Source organism: Falco punctatus (assembly GCF_963210335.1).
Source record: "Falco punctatus genome assembly, chromosome: 18".
Classification (NCBI taxonomy): domain Eukaryota; kingdom Metazoa; phylum Chordata; class Aves; order Falconiformes; family Falconidae; genus Falco; species Falco punctatus.
The window spans coordinates 802,822-830,553 of record NC_137598.1 but is presented as its reverse complement, the minus strand read 5'-3'; the positions used below and the strand labels follow the sequence as shown (position 1 = coordinate 830,553).

Sequence of the window (27,732 nt, the reverse complement as noted above, 5' to 3'; positions counted from 1 at the left end):
GCGCAGAGCGGTTTTTCTTCCCCCCCCGCCCCAACAGAAAACCTGCTGAACCATCGGTTCACGGCAGCACAGAAACCATCAGCTGCGAAACTGATGCGTGGAGAACAAAGCTACATTGATAATATTTTTTATGGCTCGTTAACAATCCCGTCATTCACACGAACGACTGGGCCCCCCCGGGAGTTTATAGGTCGCACTGACAACCGAGGCCCATCATTGCACAGTTCACGGAAGAGACGGCGTCCAGACACGCACCAGCGTGGGAATCCCTAGAGCACCCCGGGCTGGAGGCGCAGGAGCAGCCCCCCGAAAGGCGGCCAAGCTCCCTCCAAGCTTGTGACCAGGATTCCTCCGCAAGCATCCTCCCGAATTTGTCTTATACAGGGTTAACGCTTGGAAGAGTTTCTTCCAATATTTAAAAAGTTACAATACTTTGTGTTTTATAGAAAAAAAAAAGTCACGGTAAAGAAGATTGAAATAATAATAAAAAAACCCAACAGTAAAAGCCACCTTACAACTTTGGAGGGGCTGTCCGTCACCCAGACAGGAATTCCTCCGACCCACCCAGCGTGCGGAACGAGAACCGCTCGGGACGTGTGGGGCCTTCGGTCAGTGCGTGCGGCTGCACTCGCAGCACTCAAGTCCTGCTGCCTCCAACAGTCCCCCGCTGGCAGCGCCGCGCCGAGGTGCCCAAAACCAGCGCCCCTTCCTCCTGCACGGCCGCCCATCCTCCAGGCTGTGGGGCAGAGCTTCGCCTCCAGAAGGTAGGAAGTGTTTAGAAAGTTCAGCAGTCTTTGAAAAAAAGACTTAGGTGTTTTCCTTTACACATGGATATTATATATAGTTATAATTTGCTTCCCCTAGGGCTTATTTTATTCTGAAAAAGAAGGGAATATATTCAGCTCTGGGAACTCTTCATTGTTGTAGTTGGGTCCTTGGTCTCCCAGCATCGTCAGCATGTCCTGTGAGGATACAAGGAGAGAGTTACTCCCCGCTCTAGAGCACCACGTCAGTGATTTAGTCACGCGGGAGTTTGCCAGAGCAGGTGCTGTGACCTGGGATGGTCCCTTCCCCCCCCGCCCCCCGCCCCGGGACGCCCAGGGTTTGCACCCAAGGCTGCAGGAGAGCAGCAAACTTAAGTCACGAGCGGTGACTTAGGAGGGGATCCTCCTGGTGAGGAGGATCCTCTGCCCTGGTGAGGCCACCTCTGCAGCGCTGTGCCCAGTGCTGGGCTCCCAGTTCAAGGGAGACTGGGAGCTACTGGAGAAGGGCCAGCAGAGGCTACGAAGATGATGAGAGGACTGGAGCATCTCCCTTACGAGGAAAGGCTGAGGGAGCTGGGGCTGGTCAGCCTGGAGAAGGCTGAGAGGGATCCTGTCAATGCCTACAAACACCTTGAGGGTGAGCACCGAGAGAACGGGGCCAGGCTCTTCTCAGCGGTGCCCAGCGTGAGGACCAGAGCAACGGGCACAAACTGCAACACAAGTTCCTTCTGAATGGGAGGAAAAGCTACTCTGAGGGTGGCAGAGCGCTGGAAGAGGCTGCCCAGAGATGTTGTGGAGTCTCCTTCTTGGGGAAACAGCCCAAACCTGCCTGGACACAACTGAGCAACCTGCTGAGGGAGAAGCTGCTCCAGCAGGGGGTTGGTTGGTCTGATGGTCTCCAGAGGTCCCTTCCAGCCCCGACCTGTCTGCGGTCCTGTGACTGCACTGACTCCTTCGAAAGCAGGGGTAGCAAGTCACAAGTGGAGTTCTGAACTCCCTTATCTTCATTTTATTGGACTGGGGGCAGGGTAAGGGCGTGTGTTTGGCTTCTTTTGTTATTAATTAGAGCTGAAGGGTTAATACAACTGCAGAGCGGGTAGTTTCACACTGATCCTGCAATGGCCCAAGACACAAATCCCATCCCGCTGACACCCTCCTCCTGCCCTCCCCTCTCCAGTTCCAGCTCCATCAGGTTATCCACAAGTCTGAGACCTCACCAGAGATCATGAACTAGAGGGACAAGCCCTCAGCACTTCAGGCAGCTGCCCACACTCAGGCAGCAAAAGCCCGTTCGTTCTCACAAATCAGCCCACACCAGTCCTCGCTCGGGAGGTTACAAAAGCACCGTCTTACTGAGAAGACCTCAGGCTGGCTTGGCTGCGGCTGCTGCACGTGTTGCTCCCCAGACGCTGGGCCGTGGTGCTGTCCTTGCCACTGCGGCCACATCCCCACGCCTTCGGCTGCCCGCGTCTCGAATGTGCTGGGCGTCTGCGCCGCTTCCGTGGCTGTTGGACAGAGAACAAGTCAGCAGCCGATTCCTGGTGTGGGGCTCCAGTTTCTGTGATCCTTGAACGGCGCTGGGAAGCACACAACTCGTTCTGTGGTGCCTACTGGTAAGATCTCCCCCTCCAGGAAAAGTCACTGACCACACGCAGTAAGGCATGTGTCGGCACCCATCCAGGGGTGGCACAAGAAAAATGCAGGGGAGTCCCAGGGGCGGTTGTTTCCTCCCAGTGAGCCTTAGAACAGTTCAAAATTCACCTGCTCTGGAGCCTCATGCCGGGGCGATGGTTAAAGGCGATAAAGGCAGCGTGAACAGGGATTGAGCTGTTTGGGCATTGTCCCAACACACGGGGAGCGCATCACACCAAGGCTGTACACGGCTGGAGCTCCCAGATTTCCTCTGAGGGGATTTAGTTGCCCCCCCCCCCCCCCCCCCCGCCACGTCCCAGCACCCCAAGTCATACTCACTGAAGCCGGTGCCACGGCTGGCAAGGTTCGGGTAAGCAGCGCCGGTAGGAGAAGCCGTAGAGCCAGGTGCTGTCATGGGACTGAAGGAGGACGGGGTGCCTTGGAAAGTCCCCATGCTGAAGGAAGGGGGCCGAGTCTTCACGGTCTGGGACCCCACTTGCTGTAACAGAGCAAGAAACGGGAGAAGACGAGAGTTGCATTTATTCTGAATGTCAGCCAGGGTGAGAAGGTGCTGGACTGGCCCTGAAGGAGGAGGCGCGCGGGCGCGCAGCACTGCTCCGTCACCCAGCGTCAGAGCCGGTGGATTTGTGGCGGCGAGAAGGGTCTGCAACGCAGCGGGGGCTCGGGGCCTGCACCGAGGGTTCAGGCTTTGCTACCTGGGGCGTGAACACCGGCCGTGTCCCTGGAGCCCAGTTGGTTCCGCTGACCTGAGCTGGGCTGGAGTGGCGTGAAATCTGTGCTAAGATCCGGCCCGCTGACGAGGGCTGCTGCTGAATAATGTTGACAGGAGGTACCATGCTGCTGCTCCTGCAAGACAGGAGAGGTGCCCTTAGGACACTGGGCATCACGTACAGGACAAAGAGCCACAAACACCATCCGTGTGAGTTACTGGTGCGGGGAAGCAAGCACAGAAACGTGGGTAACTTCGCCAGTGCCCATCGTGCTGCCCTGCTGTGGGTACAACTGGCAGGAGGTGCTGGGTTTCTGGGCAAGGCCAGGAGCGCTCGGTGGGAGTTCTCACCCAGCTCAGCTGCTGGGCTTCGGTCTGAGAGGCACAGCTATCCCGCAGACAAGCTGTGGCAAGGAACTGCGCAGACGGCTATGCGGGAATCGAGGCAGTGGCTGAGACAGTGACTGTGAGGGTGAGGACTGGCACGGCAGAGGAAGGGCCACGCTGACTGCACACAGCCCCAAAGCTCCTGCACCTCTGAGCAGGAGCAAAGCGGCACTGGGAGGAGAGCAGGAGCCCTTCTCAACCGCATCCCTCAAAGAAACCAGCGCCTGGATGGGCTCCCCACCACATATTTTCTGTGCGGAATGTGTAGCAGCACGTTTACGGACAATCGCTGCCAGGCAGGGAGAGGCTGGGAACACTCAGCTGTTGCAGGACACACAAACAGAACAGGAACGACCGCCGGACAAGGTAAAACTAACGTGAGGCCATTCCGAGATGAGCAGGGGAAGCCTCACCTGAAGTTCTCAGCAGGTCGTGGTGGGGTGAAGGTGTTTCCCTGCGTGAAGAGGGGCTGGTTGGCAGGCACTGTGCTGGCAGGAAGGGCTTTGTTCTGGTCTGTGGAGAGAGGGCGATTCGCGACAGGGCTGAGAAAGCCTCGGCAGCAGGAATGGGGAGAGAGAACCAGTTGCGAGACACATGCCCGCATGAAGGAAGGCTGTTCTGAGCCAAAGTAAACGTGACTGTTCTTTATCCAGCCATGGACTCCAGATGGTTTTATAAAAGCCTGTTTAATTTGATTTCCTCTCCATTTTCTAATAAACTTGCATTAAAGTCCTCTGGGGTTAGAGCATCCACTACAGTGCTCAGACTAGGAGCACAGAGCACTGCTCTCTAGGGACAAGCAGGAAGAATGGGACTAAGGCAGGCAGTAAGAGCAGGGCAAGAGATGCTTTATCACCCAACTCCCTCCCCACACCTCTCCAGCAAAACGTCGGCTGCACAACAATTCTCTGTCACAACAGCCTGTCAGCGCAGCCAGGAATCACCCACCCGGCATCCAAATCGGCTGTTCTGCAAGGCCTGGGCTGCCACGACACAGTCACGCCAAGCCTCTGCGCCCAGAACTGGGCTGAATGACTTCGGAAAGAGCAAAGTGCACTCCCGACCGAAACCGAAATTGGATGAAGACGCGACGCGCCCCTGGCCGTGCCTGACAGCCCAGCGCTCCCCACCTGCGTTGATACTGCTGTAGATTTCGCTGAACCTTGGGTCCCGCTCCTGATTAAAAAGGCTCTCTGCCTTCTCCAAGGGCTTGCTGTGCTCTGGGCCGGCAGCAGTCACAGGCTGAACGGGAACCTGGGAGCAGGTACAAACGTCAGCTGTTAGCACAGCACAAAGGAAGCCAGCAGTCTCGCACCAGCACGGAGAACAGCCAAAGGCTTTGCAGGAGAAGACTTTGCACGCAAGCGGCCGCGCTGCTCTCCGGGCTCCTGTGTATTTTAGGGGGACAGTGAGGCCATTTAGGGCTGGCAGCACCACCACGGGCAGGGTGGGGAGGATGCCACAGGGGCAGATCAGAATCAAGCAAGCAGATCCAACAAAACCCAGGGCAAAACAGCCTCCTCTCCAAACTCTCAGCAGCCTCAAGTCAGGCTCGGGTGGCCACCTTTAAAGCCCCAGCAAAAGGTAATTTAAATAATGCAGGACAACAAATGGAAGGAGCAACCAAACCCCCTGTTGATTTACCTGTGAGTGGTCATAACCAGACAGGCTCTCTCTTCCTGGGACCACTTCCAGCTCTGTCTGTTGTGGCGGCTGCTGCTGCCTAAAATAGAAAGTGTCTGTAATAGGAGAACACCGGCTGCTAAAAGTGATTGCCAAGGAAACAGATACTCTGTGGTTACACCAATGATTCATTAGCCCAGAGGAGTTCATTGCTGCAGAGAGGAAAGTTTGGGTAGGAAGGCTATGTGACAGGAGGGCAGAACCAGCAAGAGAGGCATGGTAAAAGGAGCTGAGCACCTCCTGACCTTGAGGGCAGCTGTGCCGTGCCCATCTCCAGGGGAAGGTTGACACTCTGCCCCAGCTGGGGCCTCTGCATTGAGTTTGACAGGGCAGGTCGAGACTCCTGGCTCGAGTTCCTTTAAAGCAAAGAAAGAAAGAAAAAAAAAAAAATTTTTTTTTAAATACCCAATGAAAGCAAACAGTTGGCTACTGCGTGTAGGAAAGCACACTTGTCTTGGGCAAGATCAGAAGCTTTGCTTTTTGCAAAGCCTGTTTGAGTGAAGGATCCTTCCACTCGTTTCCATGGTCTCTGAAATGGGGTGTGTGTCGTGTAACAGAACGCTAACGGCTGTGAGCCAAAGGGCTCTGCCCCATCCCACTCGGTCACTGAGCAGGGGAGCAATTAATAACCTACACCAGGAGCATGGCCAGATCTGCATCATCCTTAAAGCACAAGCAAAGGTTGTAGGAACCTACAAACCCCCAAGGTTTTCTGTTCAGATCTGTCAGATGCTCCAGAGCTGGAGCCTGCAGAGACCACCAGCAGCTTTAGGTTTTAAGCCCAAGACGGTGGAATTCTTTATGCTCTTCTGTTAACTGTCACAAGTCAGTTAATGTTTAACTCCCACAAGAAAGGAATTAAAATCCAGCGTTTTCCCGACAATTCTTTTGCAAACTGCTGCTTCAGTAGGACCTGATCTCGAAGATGAACCAATACAGATATCCCAGCAAAGATGCACATAGATAAAATGCACCTCAAACACAATCAGACCCAGACTGCTGCTTCTCTGGTCTGAATTTATGCAGTGCTTTTAGAAGGCATAGCATGGATGTGAGAATGGATGCGTGTGGAATGAATGAGTTCAAAGAGATATCTCTAACGGCGGGACAGGAATTAAGGCCTGTATCAGACCTGCATCAGATTTCAGCCCTGCACTCAGACCACAGCTCTTTAGAGCCAGAGGGATTTGTCACTGCTCAACCCTTAATACTTTCTCGTCAGAAAGCATCAGCTCACTAGCTGCAGGAAGGGAAGAAGTGCCACCCGCACTCTAGGACCCTGCCTCACTGCAAAAAGGAAAAAAAAAAAAAAAAAAAAAAAAAAAAATCCCGGCTTTTCACTTGCCCACAAGCAGCCTAGCTTTCTGTTTGCCTGGCTGGAGAGACTCCATTTGCTGCACCCACCAAGCCTGCCGTTCTGAATCACGCGCAGGCATATTTTTTATTTTTTATTTCAGTTGCTGCTCTTCTGTAAGGGGCCTGGAGCTCACTCCACGGGAAGAGAGAGCAGCTCTGATCACTCCCAAAGGAGATGCACCAACCCACTAGAACAGTCAAGGGAGGGAAAAGAAGAGCGCAGCAGTGACAGCAGCCTCCCCACTGCAGCTCGTTTCTGAGTCCAAGGACAAACTACAGCAGTGAAGAAAAATAAGTGTTTGCTTCCTCCCGTCAGCTGCAGACAGTCCTGCTCACATGAAAAGCCGCTCTCAGGGCCGGCCGCCCCCCCGGCCCGTCACGGCAGCCCAAGAGCTACATTCAAAGGCAGGCTTCGCTAATATTAGCTCCGGGGGCAAACACGCAGCCAGGAGGCTCGCTCCAGTAACCAGAGTTAAAAAAGGCACTGCTGGAGCTGAACTTTGGCAGCTTGCTAAGCCATACAACCGAGACAGCCAAAGGGAATCCATTTCTTGCACGTTACAGTCCTCTAGTGCCTGCTGCAGCCCAGGAAAAGAGCACTCACGGGACTTAGTAATTTCTCCAGGGCCTACGCAAACTGGTGGGGAGCTTGGTGAGGGGGAGAGGGCAAAGCTCCTGCAGTTCTGTGTTGCTGGTTATTCGGGGACAAGATCCCATCAGGTTCGTGTGCTATCACTGGTGGTTGGCAAGTCATTTCCATGTACATACTTGACGTTGGTGTTGGTACAGATGATGTACTCAATTTCATCCGAGTAGGGGTTCTGGAAGGTAAAGGAGCTGGTTCTCATCCAGAGCCATTCCCGGTTTTTGGATCGGAATCGGAACATGACTGACAGAACCTGGCCTTTTAACTTCACCACCTAAAAAAACGTAATGCCATCAGTAGTACCTGATAAAAGAAGGTGTTGAAGAGCAACCTGCTTCTGAGCACAAGCCGCCCCCCACTAAAATCTCGTGATGGCCCTTTGCCTCAAAGCCTACAAGACCGTATCTCGGTCTTCCCCAACTAAATGGTACTGGCACTATTCCCTTACGCTATCTTGACTCCCGAATGACACGGGAGGGGAATCTAACATCCCCTTTCTGGCTTTCCCTTCTCTTGTCTCTTTGCACTGGTGAGATGTATGGAAAAGCCTCCGGTAAATGAAGCACATGCTGTTGCTTCTGATTCCAACTATTTGGACAAATGGATATGAGCAGCTACTTTTTGGAGTCATGAAAGCACAGGGGCAGTCTTACCTGCCCTGCCACAAGTCCAACGCCCTCAGAAATAAGAGTAACGACAACAGGGCAAGCAAACCACATCCATTTCGAGTTCTGCAGCACTGGGCTGGGCCCTAGAGATGAACCAGTGTTTCAGCCACAGAAGCATGGCATTCAAGTAGGCACTCTGTAGCCACGTCTCTGGCCCTAAAAGCAGACTGAACTAGCAGCCAGAGGATGAATTCAAGAGTTAGACATCAAATGCTTCTGTTTTGTTTTGCACATTTACAGTTTTGTGACTGTACCTGTAACTGTTTGCCATTGGGCAAAGGAGAAACATCTAAGGTTTATTTTTCTCTTGGTTTTCCAATTCATTTCATTGCTTTGCAAGCACGAAGACAGTTTCCAATCTGACTACCACACTGCATGCAAAGTGGCAGCTAAAATGTTTTACCTGCTGAAAGCTGTCCCGCAAAAGCTGCTGGTCTTCCGGGTGGCAGAAATCCACAATGTCTTTCCCCAGAAGTTCCTAGTTTTAAAGGAATCGGGAAAGAGATCAAGTCCATTTGTCTGGCAGGCAGACTCCCTCTTTTGGGTACGCCTCATTAATTCCACTTTGGACAGGTAGTTACCGCTCTCCCCCACCAAATCACTGTTACACAAACCAAGTACACGAACTGGCATGCTGTATTTTAAAGAGAAGCACAACAGCGGCTGACTAACATTTGATCTCTAACTCAAATGGAGGCAAAAATTATCTTAATTGACTTCAGACATAATCCAGAGCCATCCATCCTTCCGATGATCAAAGTACTTAGCAAAGCACATGAAAAAGCAATTGGTGGAAAAGAAACACGTCTGGTTTAGGCCCTGGGCATCGTTTTATCAGATCTGCTAGATAAGCAGAGCCGCAATATACAAGAGAGGGAGGAAGGAAAAGTAAGAACTGCTGTTCAGACTTTCTTAGAAAGCTCCTACCATTTTCTCACCTGTGGCTGGTAGCCAACTGTAGCCACACACCGGTGATCGATGAAAGTGAAAATGCCTTCGGTGTTGTGTCGGGAGATGAACTCTGTTGGCTGACAAACATTGTTCATGTCTGTGCAGTTGGGTGAGCTGGTGACCTGCACGGTAAGACAGGAACAGCGTTACTGAATCGTACGAGAGCTGCTTTCTCCTGACCAGCCAGCCCTGCAGTTGGATTTGTGGCAAGTGGGGAACATCTTCAGACAGAGCAGTTTAACTCTGCAGACTTTCAGGACGAGGTGATGTTGAACCATCCACACATGCTACCCACCTGGAGCCTGCCGATAGCCACAAGGCAAAACTTGCTGCCCTGGCCAGCGTCTGGGTCATCATCAGGCAGCGAAACACCTGAGAGGGGAGGGCCAAAAAATTCCAGCAAGGTTAATACAGGAAAACTTGCTAATCCCAGAGGAAAAAGACATGCGCTTCTGACTTCAATACATCTCCCCACCCTGTTTTGATGTAATTCAACATTATTTCCAGTGAAGGAATTCAGTAAATTAAGTTGCCTTCCACTCTCTGTTTTCATCAGAAGGATTCAAGAACTCTGCCACTTCCAGCACAAGCCAGTGTATCAGACAAGTCTAGTGTTATCTTCATCCTCTACATTATCTCTACTATCCAGAGACACAGATCTCTGATCCAGCACGTGCAAAAAACTGAGTTCAATCTTAAAATAAGAAAGAGCGATATACTTGCAAAGCATTTGCTGGCACATTCAGTTCATAGAATAGACAACTTTAGACCCTATGTTCTTAAAAAAACCCACCACAACTGAACACTTCAGCTAAGCCATTACCTGCAGGGGGCCAGGCTTTTATGTAACCCGTGCAGTGCACCACAACGTAGTGAGGTTCACCATCTTTTGCTGCACCTAAGCCATTCCTTGGGAGAGAGAAACAGTCTGATTGTGTTATGTATTAAACCGGGGTAAGGCGAGGCAAGGTTTCTACTTTTACTTCAAAAAAGCTTCCACGGAACGTCTTTGGGGTAAAAAAAGAACAAAGACTTAACATAAATGCAAGAAGTTCAAGAACAGAAGAGGTTGGAATCAATCTCAATTTCAAATTAAAAAGGGACAACATACTCCAGAGCCAACGACAACAGCGTAAAGAACATGCGGTGTTAAGCTGACTTCAAATCCAATCTTTGAGTCAAAGAAGATTAATCTTCTCCCGAGATTATCTTCCTCAACACAGCGGTACTTTGGTTCCTCTACCAGCAGATCTATCTGAACTCCTCAATGAGCCGTACTAGTCCTCGCTAGGCACACTCAGCAGTGTGCCCCCACCGCTCTGATGATGGAGCTGTAGCTCCTTTTCCTCCTAGCAACGCAGTGTGCTCGCCCGTAACTCGTGTTATTTACCTGCAGCGATTCCTCATAAAGCTGAGACGATTTACAGAGACTGGATCCACCGAGCTGTTGCCACACCTGTACCAGAACAAGAAACGCAAAGGGACAGGCTTTTATCTTTCTGGGGCAACATCAGTCCGATCTGACAATCCTGAGTAAGAGGAAGCAATCTATAAATGGGGATGAACCTTTGAATCTCCACCACACAAGTGAACAGAATGAAGATTCTACAGACTTCAAGGAAGGTGACAAACAGTTCCTTGAAACTGGATCTTCTACAACAGTCTTGAGAGCTATCTTGGCACAGGGCAAAGAAAAAGCTCAAGACCTTGACCGTTAGCACGGTGAGGAAAGCTCAGCCACCTTATGCCTACCTCAGAACGAGCAAAAAAAGCCGAAATAGAAGCATGAAGGGGACAGTGAGAGAGTTCAGCTTCAGGCTCAAATCACACTGCCCTAGGGACTTTCTTTTATTACCTCATTCGGCAGATGAAAGATCTTCGTGAACCCATACACATCCTCATGGACTGCTGGCCTTCCTTCTTGACAGTCCCTGTCTTCAAATCGAGGATGCGACCTAAAGAAGAAAAAAAAAGAAGATGCCACTGCAACGTCAGTCCTTTTACCAACGCAGGCACCGGGCAACATATTAGGAAACTCGCAAGACACAAGCGTCACCGATGGTACCTTTAGATGCATTCTCAGGGGGGGCTGCAGGATCCTTGTTAGAAAGGCACCAGGGTTTGGTTCCTTCTACAAAGGGAAGGTTTTAATCCAAGTCCTCTGCAGGCTTTTGTGCTGCCCGCCCCCGCCAGTCCCTTCCCAGGCTGTTTTACCTGTCAGCGCGTTCTCCGATGTGGAAAGCTGCTCCCTCAGCTTGCCCACGTCATCCGGGTGCACCTGGTCATAGAGGGTGCTGCCAAACCACTCGGACTGGGGCTGGTTCAGGACAGGAGTCACAGAATCTGAGACGTAGACCACCCTCCCAGTCTCACAAGACACTATGAACAGAAAGCCGTCGGCCGCCTCTAGGATCAGGTGTTTGAGCTCCTGCATTCACAGACAGACACGCTCTTCACTCCGGGGCCAAGCAGCTGACACCCTCAAAACCCACCCTGGGTGCCTATCTCCCCCCACCCACAGGTTAATTCCAACCCCCCCCCCCCCCCCCGCTTGCAGTATTTCCCACACGGCAGCGTCAAGCTAAGACCTGGTCAGTGAGAAAGGAGGGTTTGTAGGTGCCGTCAGTGGAGGTATTGCCTGTGCCACGCAGCGACTTCATGTGAGAGACAGCCATGCGCAAGATGGTGAGCTTGTCTGGTTTGCGGGCCAGGGCGCTGCAGGTGGGCACCATGTCCGAGAGCTCTGTGATGTAGGCGGTCATCTTGTTCCTTCGCCTACGTTCAATCTCGCTGTGATTTTCCCTGCAAAAAGCCAGGGAGGAGAGGAAGAAGACCAAGTTACCAACAAGCCAGAAGCCCCAGCCATTTCCCCCATGTCAACGTTTCCACGAGGCCAGAGTGCAAAACACAGAGATGCATCAGGGTCATCAGGAGTTAGAAGGACTACAAGTGCCTCACATGCTGGGCGTGCACGAAGGAACGCAGGAACAAGTGCGAGGAGGACAGTCTACAGTTGGACCTTCTTTGCTGTGGACAAGAGCCTTGCTTTGGATCACATCGGTTCCCTGGCACCTGGTGAAGGTAGCGAGCTAGGCTGAGCTATTTTAGCAGAGAAAGAAGCTTCCCCATCAGTTCCACAACACTGCAGCAAGCCAAAGGATTTCTTCCTTTACTGTGGCCTCTGCTCTCGAAGCGAAGCTCGCCTCCCTACTGAGGAGATCTGCTTTTACACAGCACTGGTGCAGGGAGACTGTGAAGCCTCATCCCACCCACTGTCTGTCCGACGATGAATCAAATCCGACGCCCGTGCACCTCTGATAACCGTTCGAGGAGGCCAGGGCTGCCGCTGAGACTCGGGCACCTCGGTAACGACAGAGTCTCGCTTTGCAGTGCTTTTATGAAGCTACTTCCCAGCTACATCGAGAACTTTTTACAGTACCATGGCAGAGGGAAAGCTTCAGAGCAGACACACACCTCATTTCTGTATGGATCGAGGCAGCTGTGGGCTGGCCACCCACCAGCACACACCCGAGTGGTGCGCATGGACCTCTAACGGGGCACCACGACCAACGCTGCCCACTCACAGCCCTTAAAAGAGGTTTTTCACATGCCTTTTGCCAGCCTGCTCGCAGGGCACGGTCCCCATCAACCCCCAGAGATGAGAACACAACTTGTTTAGGCTTGGCTCTTTTCATCCAGCTTATGCTGTTTAACTGGATTACCGCCGTGGGTTTTCCAAAACAGAACTGAAAAGCCAGGTTTCCTATACAGAAGGATGGATCGATCAGATGCAAGGAAGCACAAGGTGGGAAACGAGATGGAAGTCTTGGAAGGAACACAGACAGGCAAGTGAATTAAAGAGGATAAAGACAAAATGGAGCGTTTATCACTACCAGGTGTGTGTGCAATCATTCAGTGACCTTGCTCCTTGCTGCAAGAAACCGATAATCAGAAAAAGAAGTGCTTCAATAATCACACTCACCTTGAACTCAAGTTTCTCCCAACTCACGTTCTCAAGTGTGAAAATGAAGCTACCTTCATGACAAAAGCTACTGGGAAACCACCAGGCGTTTTACTTGCCCCACTGCCAAATGTTCTTTACCGCAGGCTGTGCCACGACAGCAACAACTGACTACAGGGACGGACGAAAGGGTCGCACTGCTGTTTGCTGTACGCACAGGCCCCACTTCTAGGCTTTCCTTATCTCCTCAAATATTTAAGCTATGCAACACTGCCGTTTGGAAGGGCTGTGCTTGGGGGGTATTTTTTTTTTTTTTAAACCAGCCAGCAGGCAATAAACTGACCAGAACTGTGGCATTCTCAGCACCCAAGACAGTCTTTTTTCAGTCCTGTGCGTTGCTCAAGAATCAAGTCCAGGGTGGAACACTCCAAAGTAGTTGCAGAGTAAGTTCGCAAGGTGGCAAGCCACAAAACAAGCCATTCTTCAGAAACTGCCACCGCTCAGCTCCGCAGCAGCAACGAGCTGTGGGTGGCGAGCAACAGGAACCTCGATTCAAGCAGTTTTTATTTTGCAGCTGAAAACAGGGAAGGGCTGGGTGTGTTTCTCTGCTGGAGAAAAGCGGTCCTGACAACACACCACCCCAACCAGCTGCAGCTGTGCACACACATTTGTGGGGCACATTGCTGTACTAACGGTAGGGCATTCGACTGGCCTGCTTCGGTCATTTCAGCCACAGCCCCTCGTTAATTGCAAATAGGATCTTGGGGGGAAAAAAAATTAATCCTGTTTTCAGTAAGCCTAAGTCACTGTAAAGCACAGGACAACACTACCTTTCCTAGAAGGTTTTATGGTGTAGAAAAAACCTGAGCTAGTACTTTTTTTCATGTCTGTTTTGTACTCCTGCCACAAAACCTCACCAAGGTGGGAATGGGCCATTTGGCACCTTGAACCAGCACAAGAGAAATTGTATTTAGCACAGGTTAGCAAAGCTACAGTACTCAGTGAAAGCAATGGCCCAACCACGCTCTACCCTACAGTCTTTGGCAAGCAAATCCCTTTGTGTATTCCCCAAAGACTCTTACAAGGGGACTAAATGCCTCTCCCCTCCTAATTCCAATTACACAGCCATTTCCAGAAGTCTGTTCAGTTTCAAGTCCTCTACTGCAGCAGATGAGGGAGGGGGGGTGGGGTGGGGAAGAGAAGGGATGCCTAGAGAACATTAAGGAAAGGAAATACTCTGCTTGTCCATGCTTGAAATCTCCATTCTCCTACCTGGCAAGTCTCTCCTTATCCGCTGAACTCTGTTCATCATCAGACCTAAAAATAAAATCAGCGATCTAAGCTAAAATGGAAAAAGTTTAAAGAAATGAAAAATGGGAAGATGTACTAGGAAACCCAGCCTACAGACACGTCTGTTTTGCAGAGGAGCCATTCCATAAAACAAAGCAGTCATTAGTTTGTAACACCACACATTAAACAGCTGCCTACCATCTACATTGTTTTGAAGTTTTAAGGCGCTCACCAAGCCTATGAAAGAGGCAAGGGTAGCCGTTCTACGTGTAACTGAGGTGCAGGTCATTCTGCACATGATTAGAAGGTTAATGGCAGAACGCGGAATTAGGGTTCCAGTCACATTAAACGACTCTTTCTTTAAAGAAAAAAACAAACACAAAACACAAACCAATAGCCTCTTTGATAGTATTAACAATTCAGAAAAGCAGATTTAAGAAATACCCCAAAATCCAAAGACAGTGTAAGATTCACAGCCAACAACACTTTTTTGTAATGCTGCTACATCAACACCGTTGAGGACAACACAGTCGAAATGGCTACACGACAAGTGGCACACAGAGATGTTACGCACATCATCTACAAAAATACACACAGACACCCCCACCAACCTCCATGCACTTTCAGTTTTCAGGGAAAAGGAATCTGCAAACCTTGTTTTACAGAGGCTGATGGTACATATTCCTCTTGGGGTTTGGCTGCCTTGGAAAACAAATAATCCCCCAAAAGCTACCTCCAGGAAAGGAGAAGAGAAGGTACCACCTGTGTTCAGTAAGGCAGGCACGCAATCTCTCAGAGGCTGAGCATCTAAAACCTAACTGCATTTATGGAGCACGGGAGGTGTTTTTAGCACTAGTCTGCTGTGTTACCCTTCCACCTCAAACAGGTTTTAGAATAGTACTTAAAAAAATAATTCAAAAAAGTAGTCGCGTTCACCTCCATGCTTTGTTTTGCCTCACATCATCTGAGGGAAGAATGTACTGGAAAGTGAGCGCTGCCAGAGCCGTGAGGAGCATGATAGGAGCACTCCCGGGAAACAGATGCGAGAGCTACGGGCAGCCCGAGCGGCACAGAGCAGAGGGGGCTTTCGCCACTTTCCTTACCATCCTCACTGCCCGAGCCGGCAACTGCGAGCAATAACCTCGATGTTAAAGCAGACGGGTACTGCTGCTGCCTCTGCAGTTCTGAAGCCACACAGGATTGTTTTGTTTCTTTGTTTATTTCTCCCTCACCTACCACATCTGTATTAACCAGGGTGACCAAAGGCCACAGTGCAACAGAGGGCACAGAGAACCAAGATCCCACCCCAGCTATGGCACCACCTGGTTTGGTAGTAAAATTTTTAACTTCAAGGGCCACAAAGCTGTTCTGCACTGCAGCGCTTGCCTACAGCAGGCGGGTTTTTTGGTATTTTGCCTTATCTTAGTACTTATTAGGGTCTGCTCTACCTTACATTCCCAGAGCTTAGGACTTGCGCTAGGGAACAAAGTTATCTGAGGTGGGCTGGCAAACACATTTCTCGTTCGCTTGACTTCAGAACAAGCCAACCCACTTCAAAAAAATCTAGAGAACCCCAGCCCAGAAGTCCCTGCTAGCCCTTTGGCAGGTAACAGCATGAGAGTGACCTGAAATTTTGGTTTTACTGGGTTTTTTTTTTGTTTCTCTGCGTAGAGACTGACACAGGTTTGTAGCTCTGGCTCAAAACATTACAGAATAAGCACTTTGCAAAGCATTTCTAGACTGCTAGTTTCAGTGCACGAGCTCAGAGAAATCCCAGGGAAGGGCCCCTACACCCAGCATCACCCTGGCTCGCTCTGCAACGTGATCTGACCCTCTGACCCTCAGGCTCCTTGACACAACATGCTGGGTGGTCCTTTCCCCAGTGTCCTCAATCACTGGAATTTTAACCCCAATTTCAGGGATTTCTGAAGTCAGAGCCCTCCTTAAGACAAGCTGCTAAGCGTAGCTCGTTTAACTCTTAGCAAGACATGGCATGATGTGCCTTTGCGCCAAGGGGACACCCTGGAATTTACAGTACTCTGAATACACACAAAACCACCTCACTGGCAAAAACATCACACAGCAACACAAAATAAACCCATGAAATACTTAGATGGAGTTCCACAGGCTTCAGAAAGCCGTAAAAATGACCATGAGGTCAGGCCCAGCGCTAGATGATACAGAGCTACTTTCAGCCATCAATAAGTAAACAATCAGAGTCAAAATATTGTCTGTAATGTTACTGTACACTCTGATCTCTAGGAGCTCCCCCATTTAGAGAAAAAGCTTCTGCCTAACTCTCCCACAAAACACACAAACCACAGCATTTGCCAGGGAACCCCGTTCAAGTAAAACTTGAACGTGAAACTTGTATCTGTGCAAGTTTCTTGAGCAGGAGAAAAGAATGGGAGTCCAAGGCAACAGCTGAAAGAAACGTTGAAAAAGAGGAATGTAATTTCATCACACTCATAACAAACTGGTCCAAAAAACTTCAAGGAAAATGTCTGGATCCTTTGGTGCACCCACTAGTTAGAAAGGTGCTGCAGGATCTCGCTTACATTAAAGTGGTTTGGCACCAAAAGCTTCAAAAACTGCATCACAGCAGATTCTTACCTGGCAAATCTCTCTTTATCATTTGGCATCGGGTCATCATCGCATCTAGGAGAAGGGGGAGAGGAAGCAGAGTTCTTAAAGTGTTTATACTTACTTCTTTCCCAAAGAGACTGACAAAAGAACAAGGTTTAATACATCACACAAAAAAAGGACTGGTGTTAAAAAGGCAAACTCTGCCACATGTAGGCACTCAGAACCACACTCTACATTTATCTAGTTAAAAATAATTAAACTGCCGTCTTTTATCACCTTGACAAGGTTTTCCACATCACATTTATATCAAGGACAGTGGCATCATAACTCAGTAATTTAAGAAACAGGTTAAATTGCACTCTGAAGATACAGTTAGCCCAAATCAAGACCCCCATCCAAAGGATCTCAGCAGATCTTCCAACTCTTCTGTGTTCCATATGGATCGTAAGAGGAGACTCACTTGCAGCCTCGCCAACTCCTCAGGAGTAAGGATGTCTCTGCAACTAAAGCATCCTTACAACAGATGAGAATTCAGTAACATGTGTCTGAGGCACTAAGCTCTTTGGCGGAAGATTTTTCTCTACCATCAACAGGGGCACGGCCAGTGCTCCTAGAGCGGCGTGCCGGAGCAACCAGCAGGTTGCTGGAAGCGTTCACGGTAACTGTTTAATCTTTTGAGATACTGGTATCGAACACAGCAACATCATCACGGGCTTCTGCAATGCTGCTTCAGCCCAGGGATCGTGAGGCTCACTTCTTCAGCTAGCCTCGTCTCGCTACGAGGCCTGCCAGGGAGGCCCGAGGTGGAGGCTGAACCCAAGGAGCAACAGGATCCCCTCCCAGCCATGGCTCCTTCTCCGGACTCAGCAGCCCCATGTGCACAGCAGCTTTACTTTGGCAGCAGCTGCCAAAATGGAGGAATACTGCTGACTAAGAGAAAGGGGAGATTGTAAGCAAGTGGAGCACTGCCTCCCTCAGACACCCCTGCTTCTCTCTGCGGTGCTGGAGAGGAAAAGCAGCATGCTCCTGCTCTGGGGGGAATGCACAGGCACACCTACACCAGAAACTTCAGGGTGCGACTGTCTCCCTCACCTGAGGAATTTACTGTTTCCTTCTCCATCATCATCAAAATCAAGCCTGAAAAACAGAAGCAAGAAGATAATGATGAACGAAGCGGTTTCTCCTTTACAAGCTGCTTTTCTGTCTGTCCCTACAGGGATGCAGGTGATTCTTGAAAGGAAGATATAAGTAATCCCAGGGCTAATGTGAAACTACCCACAAAGTTTAGGAGGGGGCCTCCTTCACATGTCTATCAGAATCGGAGCAAGGAAACAGTGCAAATGAGAGCAAGCCTGCTTGGAGCACCCACTGCATCACAGCCTCCTGTTCCAAAAGCTCTGGATCTCTGAGCAGCAATCCGAAACCCAGCTGGCTGCCACAACTGCTCCTCCCTGCTCAAGGGACCGATCAACAGCCTACAAATGGAGCACTCCCAACTTAAAGGCTTGGATCGGTTGCATTTAAAAATAAAAAGAGGAGGGCAAAATACTTCAAGAGTTAAAGTTCAGTCTGGTGACCTGCACAGTAAGCGCCCTTAGCTCGAGAGCAGACGATGTCACCGTGTTTGCTCTAACAGGGTCGAAACCCCATTTCCAACAAGTGTGGGAGGACAGAGGAAAGGCTTTTCGCCACACTCCCCTTCGGGATGGAAAACTGGCGTGTAGATGCAGCTCAGCAGCATGCGTGTTTGTAAATGAAGTGCGAGGAACAAGTAGCAGACAGCATGGGAGGAGCTGCAGGGGAGCGGGAGTGCCAGCAAATGGAGGTGGAGGAAAGAGTTTGAGTGACTGGGGGCGGGGGGCAGGGAGAGATTTTAATTAGCTTGAAAATTAAGAGGAAATTTCTTGTGCCAGGAATTTCAGAGCAGCCACTCAATATCCTTTCAATTTGCAAAGGCATTTTTAGCAAACAAAAAGCCCACCACAAGCACATTGCGGCTTCCCCCCCACCCCCTCCCAGAGAGGGCACAGTTGCAGAGGTTTCAGTAAGGCCCCAACATTTGCGTTCTCTGTTCTGCCTCTCTTGCAGCAACTGGCTTGTCTCGCTGCTTCAGTAACTCCTCTTTACCCTCAATCCTTGGTGAGTGACCCTTTTCTCCCATGAGGTGCAACTCAACTTTGTAATACTTTTTTTTTTTTTAATGTAATACAGAACCTGGCTTCAGTGCGTATGATTGGCATAAAGCGTACCACTACGAAGTAAAGGGACTGGAATCAGCGCACCTGAAGGAACCAGGAAGCTTCTTTGCTTAGAGGTAGACAATTTTCCTCATCACAAGGGCAACCACTCTTTCAAGAGAAGAATGCTTCCTCGAAAACACGCTTTGCACACACACCTCCCCCCAAAGAAGTACAAACTGCCCACATCCCGAGCACACACTCACCCAGAGCGCCGCTTGTTGGCTCTCTGAACGATGGCCCCTCCAGCCTGCGCACCCGCTCCAGGGTTCCCAGAGCTGACAGCTGCACCCAGCGAGGAAACATCTGATGCCATTTCTAAACAGGAGAGTGGAAAAAAGAAAAAAAGAAAAGAAAAGAAACCAGTATTACGTCAAATCCCCCTCTAGTTCAGAGGGTGGAGTATTCTCCACATATAGCTTCCATTAAAAGGAATTGCATTTCAGCATCTGATGTGGATAGATTTTGTGCAATGTCTGTTTCTAGTCCTTTCATCTCCTGCCTCTCCAGAGCCTGTGCTAAGGGTCCATTTCAAGCTTTGAGCACATGCTGTTTTCATAAGCTCAAAAGCTTAGATCGCTAAACTGAAAGATGTGGTCTTCTTTTTAGAGAGAGGAGGAGCCCGATGTGCTGGTGGTAGGGGCTGAACCCATTCTCATATGCTGGCTGCACGGGTACACAGAAGGGGAGAGGAGAGCTGGGCATTTGCCTAATAATATTAATGCTGCCTCTTGAAGAGCGTTTATTTCCCAGTCTAAGAGACAAAGAATTAACCAAGACACTTGTAAGGCACCTTGAAAACCATGATTTTTCAGTCATTTCTACTCTTCAGCAGTACTGACCTGAGGGCACCACAGGCTTGATTACCAGTCCCTGCCTACGCTCCTCCACAACTGGCCACGCACCCAGAGCAAACCAACGTGATTTCAGGGAAGACCCAATGCTACCCCCAATTAAGCAGGACAGCAGTCTGGCTTGGAGCTAAAAACCTTGTGTTTTACATTTAGAAAAGCTGCACAAGGAGTAGGAAACTCAATCAGTGCTTTCTAAGAGATGAACCAGGCAGGTAAAGCTCTCGAGAAGTGTGGAACTGGCGAGCCTTCAGAAACGGCGCCACACAACATTGCAGCGCTGCTTCCGAGAGGTCTCAGGAAGACACGACATTTGAGAAAATAAAACCTCTGCTTTGAGACATGAAAACCAGCCCTTTATGTGTATGGGAGAAAGAAGTGTCTAAGCGGAGAACTTGATGCGCTGCCCTCACAAGTCAGATGGCAGGCCCGAGCCTGTTATGCGTTACGGTGGGTTTTTTCCACAATGAAAGCAGAGAGCCTGGGCTCTCCACGCAGGCACAGAGCCGCCCCCCAGCTGGGTGGGCAGGGTGGGCTCCCAAGCCCTGCGTTTGGGTGCCGAGAACGCCCCCCCCCCCCTCACCTCCCCACAGGCAGCTCCCAGCTCCTTCCAGCACCAGCAGGGATTTCTCGTTCCTTGCGAGCCGAGAGCCAGTGTTCGATAGCAGACACTGTGCCTTACTTCTCCCGTCCTCACGCCTGGCTCTTCCCTAATCCCACTTGCCTGGGAGCACGCAGAAGAGGTTCTGTAGCTCTTCAAAGCTTGCTCAGCCTGGATTTGCCTGAAGCTGCGTTCAACGTTCCTCTATGTTAACATAGTCCGATCTGCACCAGATGCGGCTTTTCAACATAGAAGGCGTTTTTTCGTGGTTTTGAAATAAGTCAGCTCCGTACCCATTTTAGCGGTCGTGGGGTGTGAAGTTTGCTGCTACCCGACTGCTAGACTGCAACCCAAGCAGCCACCCTGGCTCCAGCCTGAGAATCCCCCACCTCAGCCTCTGCAAACGGAGCTGCACAGAGCGGACAAACCGCTTCTGATTTATCGGAGCGGAGGGGACCGAAAAAACCCAACCCAACGCACACGCAAGCCTACCGCCGGGGTTCCCAAACCCACAGCAAAAAGGTACACCGAGAGCTGCTCACGCGGGAAACACTGCCAGAACTGGTGGGACAAGGCAAAGAATCGAAGTTACGTTTAATAAATACGGCAATAACCCAGAGGTTAAGCTGAGAGGCCGTCAAATCTTGGCGGAGCCAAGCCGAGCCTCAAAAGTAATGGCAAGTTATGCCATAGCAAGCTTCTGTGCAACGCTGCCCATTTTTATTTCTCACCTCATCAAACATAAAACGCAGCCTTTTGCATGTCTAGCATCAGAAAAGGAAAAAAAAAAACATTTTCAATATCATAGGTACATCTGGCTTTTAACAAGTATTTTTACAGTTCCTGAAATCAGATTTCAAGCCGACAGCAGTTTAATCTCAGCAGTACGGCCAGCGTTGGACAGTCGCAGCGAAAAGCGGAGCTGTGCAACAGCCCAACCACCTCTGCAGCAGTGCGGCTGGATCACAGCAGCTGGCTCGCAGCAACAGCTCTAGCTCTCACAAAACATGCTCCAAAATTTCTGGTATTTCTAAAAAAAAAAATAATAAAAAAACTTAAAATATAAATAATCTTTCACCACAGAAATACTGCTAGCCTCTATTACTGCCTGATTTGTTTTCCTCCGAGCAGCTGGCATTGCTGAAGACGTTTCTTCCTTGCCAGTCCATAGTATTTCCCAAGGGTGGCTAAAATATGGAATAAGCATCCAGCCCAGCGCTCAGCAGTTGAAGGGGCCAACAATAACAGTCCCAAACAACAGCATGAGTGAGCACGCCCAATTTCAACACCAACTACAGCAACAAAACACAAGGAGTTCTCTGATGTTTCAAGAAAAAATAAAATATCCGAGAACAAAGAATCAAGTATAGAAACAAATTTTTAAAAGACAGAAAATTATTTGAGGTTAGTGGTTTTCACCATGTGAATACGTAAGGTCTCTGCTGGGAAACCGGTCCCTATGTGATAAAGTCAAGTCAGCTGATGTGATGCACTTAAAATAAAGGGAGGTTGGCCTTCCTCGCACTCCATCCTCCACGCTGTGACCATGGAGCGTTGCCATCTCCTCTCCGCTCGATTTCGGATTGCGTGGACCCTCTGTGCCCCTTCCTTTATTTCCAAGTGAAGTCCCAAGGCGCAGAAAGGGCCGATATCAAAGGTCTTTGTTTAGCGGAACACGGCCTCAAGTGTGAGTAAACCAGGTCAGAAGGTTTATTCCTTTTTCCCAGGAGCCTGTGGCTTTTCAACATACGTATTTAAACGCCACGCTCTGAAATCAAGTTTCTGGAGCACAGCAGATAATCATTTTATTAAGGAGAGAGGAATTTCCGCTTTTGGGCAGGGAAGGAAGTGACACTGTGCTGTTCCTCTGCAAACTAACTTTTAAATAGGGTTGAGGGGGAGGGAGGGCGTCTTTGTTTGTTTTTAAATGCCTCATCTGAGCCTTTGATATTTCCAAGGAGCCTGCTGCGTGGACTAGCATGTCACGATGAAACCACTTTACCTCGTGCTTCAGCTTCCTACTCGGAAACATTTCCCTCTCGTGGTACAATGCGCCCTTTCACAAGTGGAAGAACATAAAGTATCTTGAGATTTGGCAGTGTCAACTGGTTAATATTTTGCTCTGCACAGTGAGGGAGAGCATCAACATGGTTATGCACTCTTTCACATGACCCACCAGCCTCTCTACCACATCCTTACCCCAAAAACAGGGAGAGCGTGGGGCAGCCAGATGGGATGGGAAGAGGTCTGTCGAGCTTTTTCACCCTTCAGAATTTCTAGGACACTCACACGAATGCAAAGCTTCCTTTCAAAACTCCCATTTTACCTCAATCCAAACACAAGCCACAGAGCAACGATACACTGAGGTTAGCGTGGAATTGCTGGCACCCAACCCATCAATGCAAGCTCCGAAAGCTTCGCACTCAACAACAGCGGGGTGGTGAAGGCGTCTCCAGTGCACACGTGCTCCGTAAATCCATTGGCCCAGATGCCAGTCGTGAGAAAAGCAGTCGCTCCACAGAAATCCCTCCACTTTGGCACTTGAAAGCCACCGACTCCAAGCGTAAAAGGCAAGATGGGAGTAGCTGGAGGCAACCTGAGACAAAGATCCAGCTAACAGAGTCAACCAATTCTAAGAAAGCCCGGTACATTACAACCAAGAAACACCAATTTCACAACTTAAACTACCATCACCGGGAAAGCTGCTGTTCAGAGCAGTGACTACCAGTTCCCAAATATCAGGATGCTTAGCTATCCAAGATGGTGAGAACAACATTTTTCATCTCCTCCCAAATAAAGAGGCAAGCAAGGAACATATTCCTTTGAAACAATCAATATTAAGATCAACAGGACAAATGTTCATTTTCATTTTGGAAGTGGTTTCTTCAAAAAACACATGTGCCACCAGAAGTCCCAGTTGATCTTTCTCAGAGGGCAGGGTGGGTTTCACAGCGCAACATCCTTGTTAGGTCTATTCCAGCTCTTTCCAGAATCAATCCCTGCTTGCCTTTAGCATGTGTTAAATCTAATTAAGGCCAGAAGAGATAAGCAGAGACGGCTTGGAGAAATTACAGATCCTCATTTGTAACTGAATACAAATCTGCAAGCACAACCACAATTCAGGCAACAGTTCGACCCAGAACAGAATAGGCTGGAAGATCGCTAAGGGAATGTCATCTCGAGAGCCAGACTTCCAGCCCAGCTCTCCTGGGAAGGGCTCTGTTGCAACTACTGGCATCTCAACAGTGAAAAAGCTTCAGAAATAAAGTCAAAGAAAATATTCAAAACTGTTATTTACAAGAAGGGCCTGCCGTAGCTCTTAAACGCATTTTTATTGTACCACTTAGCCAGGCACTGTACAAAGCACAGCAAAAACGGTGGTTCCTGCTGCAAAGACTTTTAGCATATAGTTGTTCGCCAAGGCTCAGGATCCACTAGCGCATTTTAGCATAGCAAGATCTCATTTAAACTTAAGCCATTAGTGAGCTCTCAAAAAAAGCAAAGGAAGTTTAGAGCAGGTTTTGAGCAGATAAGAGCTGCTAAGATAAACAGCATGCTACTTTAACAACTACTTGCATTTCACTCCCAAGTGTGAGGCTTCGGTCCAAACGGCGCACCTGGCTTTGTATTTACAAAGCGTCTCCATTTCTGTGTCTCAGGTACGTTAAAGAGATTTATTTTTAAAGTAGGTGGTGGTTTTTTTTTTTTTAGGTTGTTTGAACTTCCCATGCAATGCCAGCTCAGCACTTTCATGCCCATGGGAACCTTCTCCAAGAAGCATTACAGAAATTAACTAAAAAAAACCAGACAAGAACGCACCTTCCATTTTCAAGGGTTTGAAATCATGCATTCAGGAAAGTAAATGTTTAAAGTGAAGCTGATGAATCCTATATTCAGCCAGCCAGCACCAGAAATATCCTAATAGTCCAAGTTAATAATAAAACCTGTAAAGTAATGCAAGTAAGGCAAGCCACGTTTTTTTTTAAATCCCTCCTCGTATTTCCTCCTGGTTAGTGGAAGCTATTCACTTTTCACTCCTAACCAGGAGATTTTAACATAAAACTTGCTTAAATTGGCATAACTGAAAGCTTTCCATCTAGCACAACTCACAGTTTAAGTCTTTTTCAGTTAAACAAGACCAGTAAACTGCACAGGAGCTCACGTCACCCTCAGAAAGATGAGGAAGCAGAAAAGTTTTGCAGACTTTTTTTTTCAGTAAGTTTATCTGAAAAAACAGAAAGCGCTTTATCCATCTCTCTCACATGTTTCTAAGGTGATCTCCTTTGCTGGTGTAGCATTCCGAGGAAGGACAGAAGGCCCAGGATGGCACAACACTGAACACAAGCTGCAGTCTGAACACTTGGAATAAGTTCCAACTTATTTTTCCACTAAGTTTGAACACACACAAAAGCTTTAACTTATTTTTGTGGTCAGTTTTCCCCATCTTTCGCCACGGCCTGCTCAAGCTGTGAGGACATTCAGCATATTTGGGGGCATTAGCCTGTATTCACTGGAGCCCTGCAGTCTGTTTTTCAACATCAAGGAGAAGAGGACCAAGCTTTTAAAGAACTTTCACAAGTAGTTTATTTTACTGATAATCTCCATGTATATAACGCTTATGCAGACTGTATTCCCCACCCCCATTTAAAATGGCCAAGCTAATATTGGTCAGTCTGCCTGAAGCTATAAATATTAAATGCAGATGTTGAAAGTTCTTTCTCTTTTCCTTGCAAATTTGTTTCAAACTTTCCTATTAGGCAAAATATCACGCAGCTCCGAAGACTACACTTATATAAACACTCTGCAATACACGAACAGTTTAAAGCCACGAGTATCTTCCTTTCTCATTCACTGGATTCTTATAGAGCTGGCTCGTAATGTACATTTTCCATCCTTACCCCAAGCAGCAGCATTTTTTTTTGCTTTACATTTGGCTACGCATCCTTTGTCCGCCAAACTGTGCAACCTCGATCTAGCATTACGCTGGCAGGAGAAGAAATGAACTTCCTGATCAAGCCCACACCACCACCAATACACATGACTGAGATTTTACTACTTGGAATAATCTCACACTTTCATGGGATATTGCTGTGAGCCAAAAGCGTATTTTGCTGCAGGATGGGATCACAACTTTGACAGTTTCCATTTCAGATGTATTTTTGCCAAACTGAATAAGGAGTTCTTGTGTTTTTTCCTAACACGCCATCTCTAACTTCTGATCGCTGAGGAATTTCAGATCATTATGTGAAACCACAACCACATATTTCCAGATACCAGTTCTGCACGCTTGCCTCAGAATCACCACAGACAAATGACCCAAAATGTTTTCAATATTTAAAGCCACAATAGCTTCCTATATCGTTAGAAAACAAAAAAATCATCCTTCAGAAGTTACATTGAACTATCCTCAATAAACCTGTACAGGCCATGCCAACCAAGACCTCACCAGCCTCAAGCCACAACAGTCAGAAACCACGAGCCAAAAAAAACCCCAAACCAACCCAAAACACAAAGCCCAGAAAACACAGAAGCTCAAACTCTGATGTCAGTTGCCACGTTGTAAAACCATCACAACTTCACAGAGGCTGCATTATTCCAGACACATACTGATTTCAGAGCAATTTAGCCAGCAATCTGAAAAAGCCTAAAAGTTTCAGCTTGCTTCAGCAGGCATCAGGTATCACCAACTTCTAGCTTCCTCCAAACAGGGAGTCACCCTTCGGTTATCGACCTGAGGGAGCCGAAGTTGAAGGAATATTCTGCTCTCTGCTGACAGGCACTCACACCCTTCCGTACGCACCAGCTACTCAGCTCAGCAGTTTAAACAGGTAGAGAGGAGACTTGTAAAAAACCTTTTCGACACAGCACATCAGATTTTGTCTGTTGCTAATTAATAAAAGCTCAATGAGACATACAGCATAGAAAGGGCCTCAAACCAACATAAACCATCAAGGACAACAAAGGCAAGAGAACCCACTAGTGTTTGCTCCGCCCCCCCCGGGAGGGAGAGGATGGAAGCCAGACCCCCGCTGGCAGGACACCACCGCCGGCATGTGCCAGCCGCCGAAGCTCAGGGTGCGGAGACGAGCACCAGCATCTTGCTCCTCGATATCACCAACTCGCACCGGGTCTCCTTCTCCCCCTCCAGCTTACCTGCTTCCCAAACCGCCTGCCGCTCCGCCAGGTGCCTCCTTCCCAACTTGCTGCCACCTGACAAGCAGCCCAGGCCCCCCCCAGGCGCCCCCTTCCCACACCGGCTCCCACGCGTGGCCCCCAGCCCCCCAAGCTCCGGATACCCCCTCAGCGCCCCCGGCCAAGCCCTAACCCCCACCGACCCAGCTCCCCGCAAGCCTCCAGCCCCGGGTGACAACTTCCACCCAGCCCAGCCCCGCTCCGGGCCGGCCCGAGCCCCCCCCACCAGCCCAGCCCAGCCCCGCTAACGGCACCGCCAGCCCCCCGCCCCAGCCTCCCTCCGCCCAGCGCTGCTTCTCCTCAGGGCCCCTCAGCAGCCCCCTGCCCGGCCCAAAGCTCCCTCAGCGCCCCGAGCCGACCCCCCCAGCACCCCCTCAGCCTCCCCACGACTCCCGCAGCCCAGCCGCCCCTCCGCACCCACCCGGCCCAGAGGCCCCGGCTCACCCGGGTTGGCGGCGGTGGCTGCCATGGCCGGCGCGCACAGGCAGCCGCCCCCCCGCCTCCCTCCTCACCGCCACTGCCAAGATGGCGGCACAGGAAAACCCTCCGCGCTGCCGCGCAGCCTAACCTGCCCTCCGCGAGGGGCGGGGCGGGAGCCAGCTGCGGCGCTCCTATTGGTCTAACCGGGGAGGGGGGCGTGGTGAACGCCCCCGACGGCGCGGCCAGCAGGGTAGAGTGAGCGCGGGCCTGCCCCGCCCCTACCACGGGAGGGGGCGTGGCCCGGTGAGGGGGCGTGGCCCGGTGAGGGGGCGTGGCCCGGTGAGGGGGCGTGGCCACGCCGGGGGCGCGTGGGGAGGGACGCGCGCGTGGAGCGAGTTAAAGGTCGGGTTGAGTGACGTCACGTGTTGGGGCTCTTTTTTTAAAAAATAAATATTTTTTTTTTTTTTTGGCGGAGGGCAGAAATCCTGCTGGGATTGGGACTGGGATTAGGGTTGGGATTAAGGTTGAGACTGGGGCAGGGGTTAGGGTTGGGACTGGGATTAGAGTTGGGACTGGGATTAGGGATTCTGCCTGGGCATGGGGATTGGGTGGGAACTGGGCTCGGGACTGGAACAGGGCTTTGGGCCAGGACTGGGACTTGGGGCTTCACCAGTAAAGCATTAGTTTGGGTGATTGTGGCTCGTGGGTCTCAGCCTTGGCCACCCCGTGATCACAGCGGGGGCAGAGACAGGGTGCGGGTCCACCACTGCACCCCAG

General features: G+C 49.9%; 1 protein-coding gene across 7 annotated transcripts; it reads right to left on the bottom strand.

Annotated features, from left to right (window-relative positions):
* Positions 1-21: 21 nt before the first annotated feature.
* On the bottom strand, positions 22-27,138 carry ARNT (aryl hydrocarbon receptor nuclear translocator). 7 transcript variants are annotated; one of them, XM_080368306.1, is made up of 23 exons: positions 26,980-27,138; positions 19,098-19,209; positions 17,747-17,791; positions 16,682-16,726; positions 14,051-14,095; positions 11,406-11,619; positions 11,032-11,245; positions 10,883-10,948; positions 10,673-10,772; positions 10,208-10,273; positions 9,641-9,726; positions 9,113-9,189; positions 8,805-8,939; positions 8,270-8,344; positions 7,321-7,472; positions 5,442-5,552; positions 5,158-5,236; positions 4,644-4,767; positions 3,927-4,026; positions 3,113-3,263; positions 2,736-2,895; positions 2,118-2,269; positions 22-962 (listed from the first exon to the last, which is right to left on the bottom strand). In XM_080368306.1, exons 1-23 carry the CDS (start codon positions 27,002-27,004, stop codon positions 873-875), a joined length of 2,424 nt encoding a protein of 807 aa, XP_080224432.1. In that variant the 5' UTR covers positions 27,005-27,138; the 3' UTR covers positions 22-872. The 7 variants fall into 7 exon arrangements, with proteins under 7 accessions (XP_080224432.1, XP_080224433.1, XP_080224435.1 ...); XM_080368307.1 differs by having other exon boundaries at positions 2,127-2,269; XM_080368309.1 differs by having other exon boundaries at positions 3,164-3,263.
* Between the last annotated feature and the right edge of the window lie 594 nt (positions 27,139-27,732).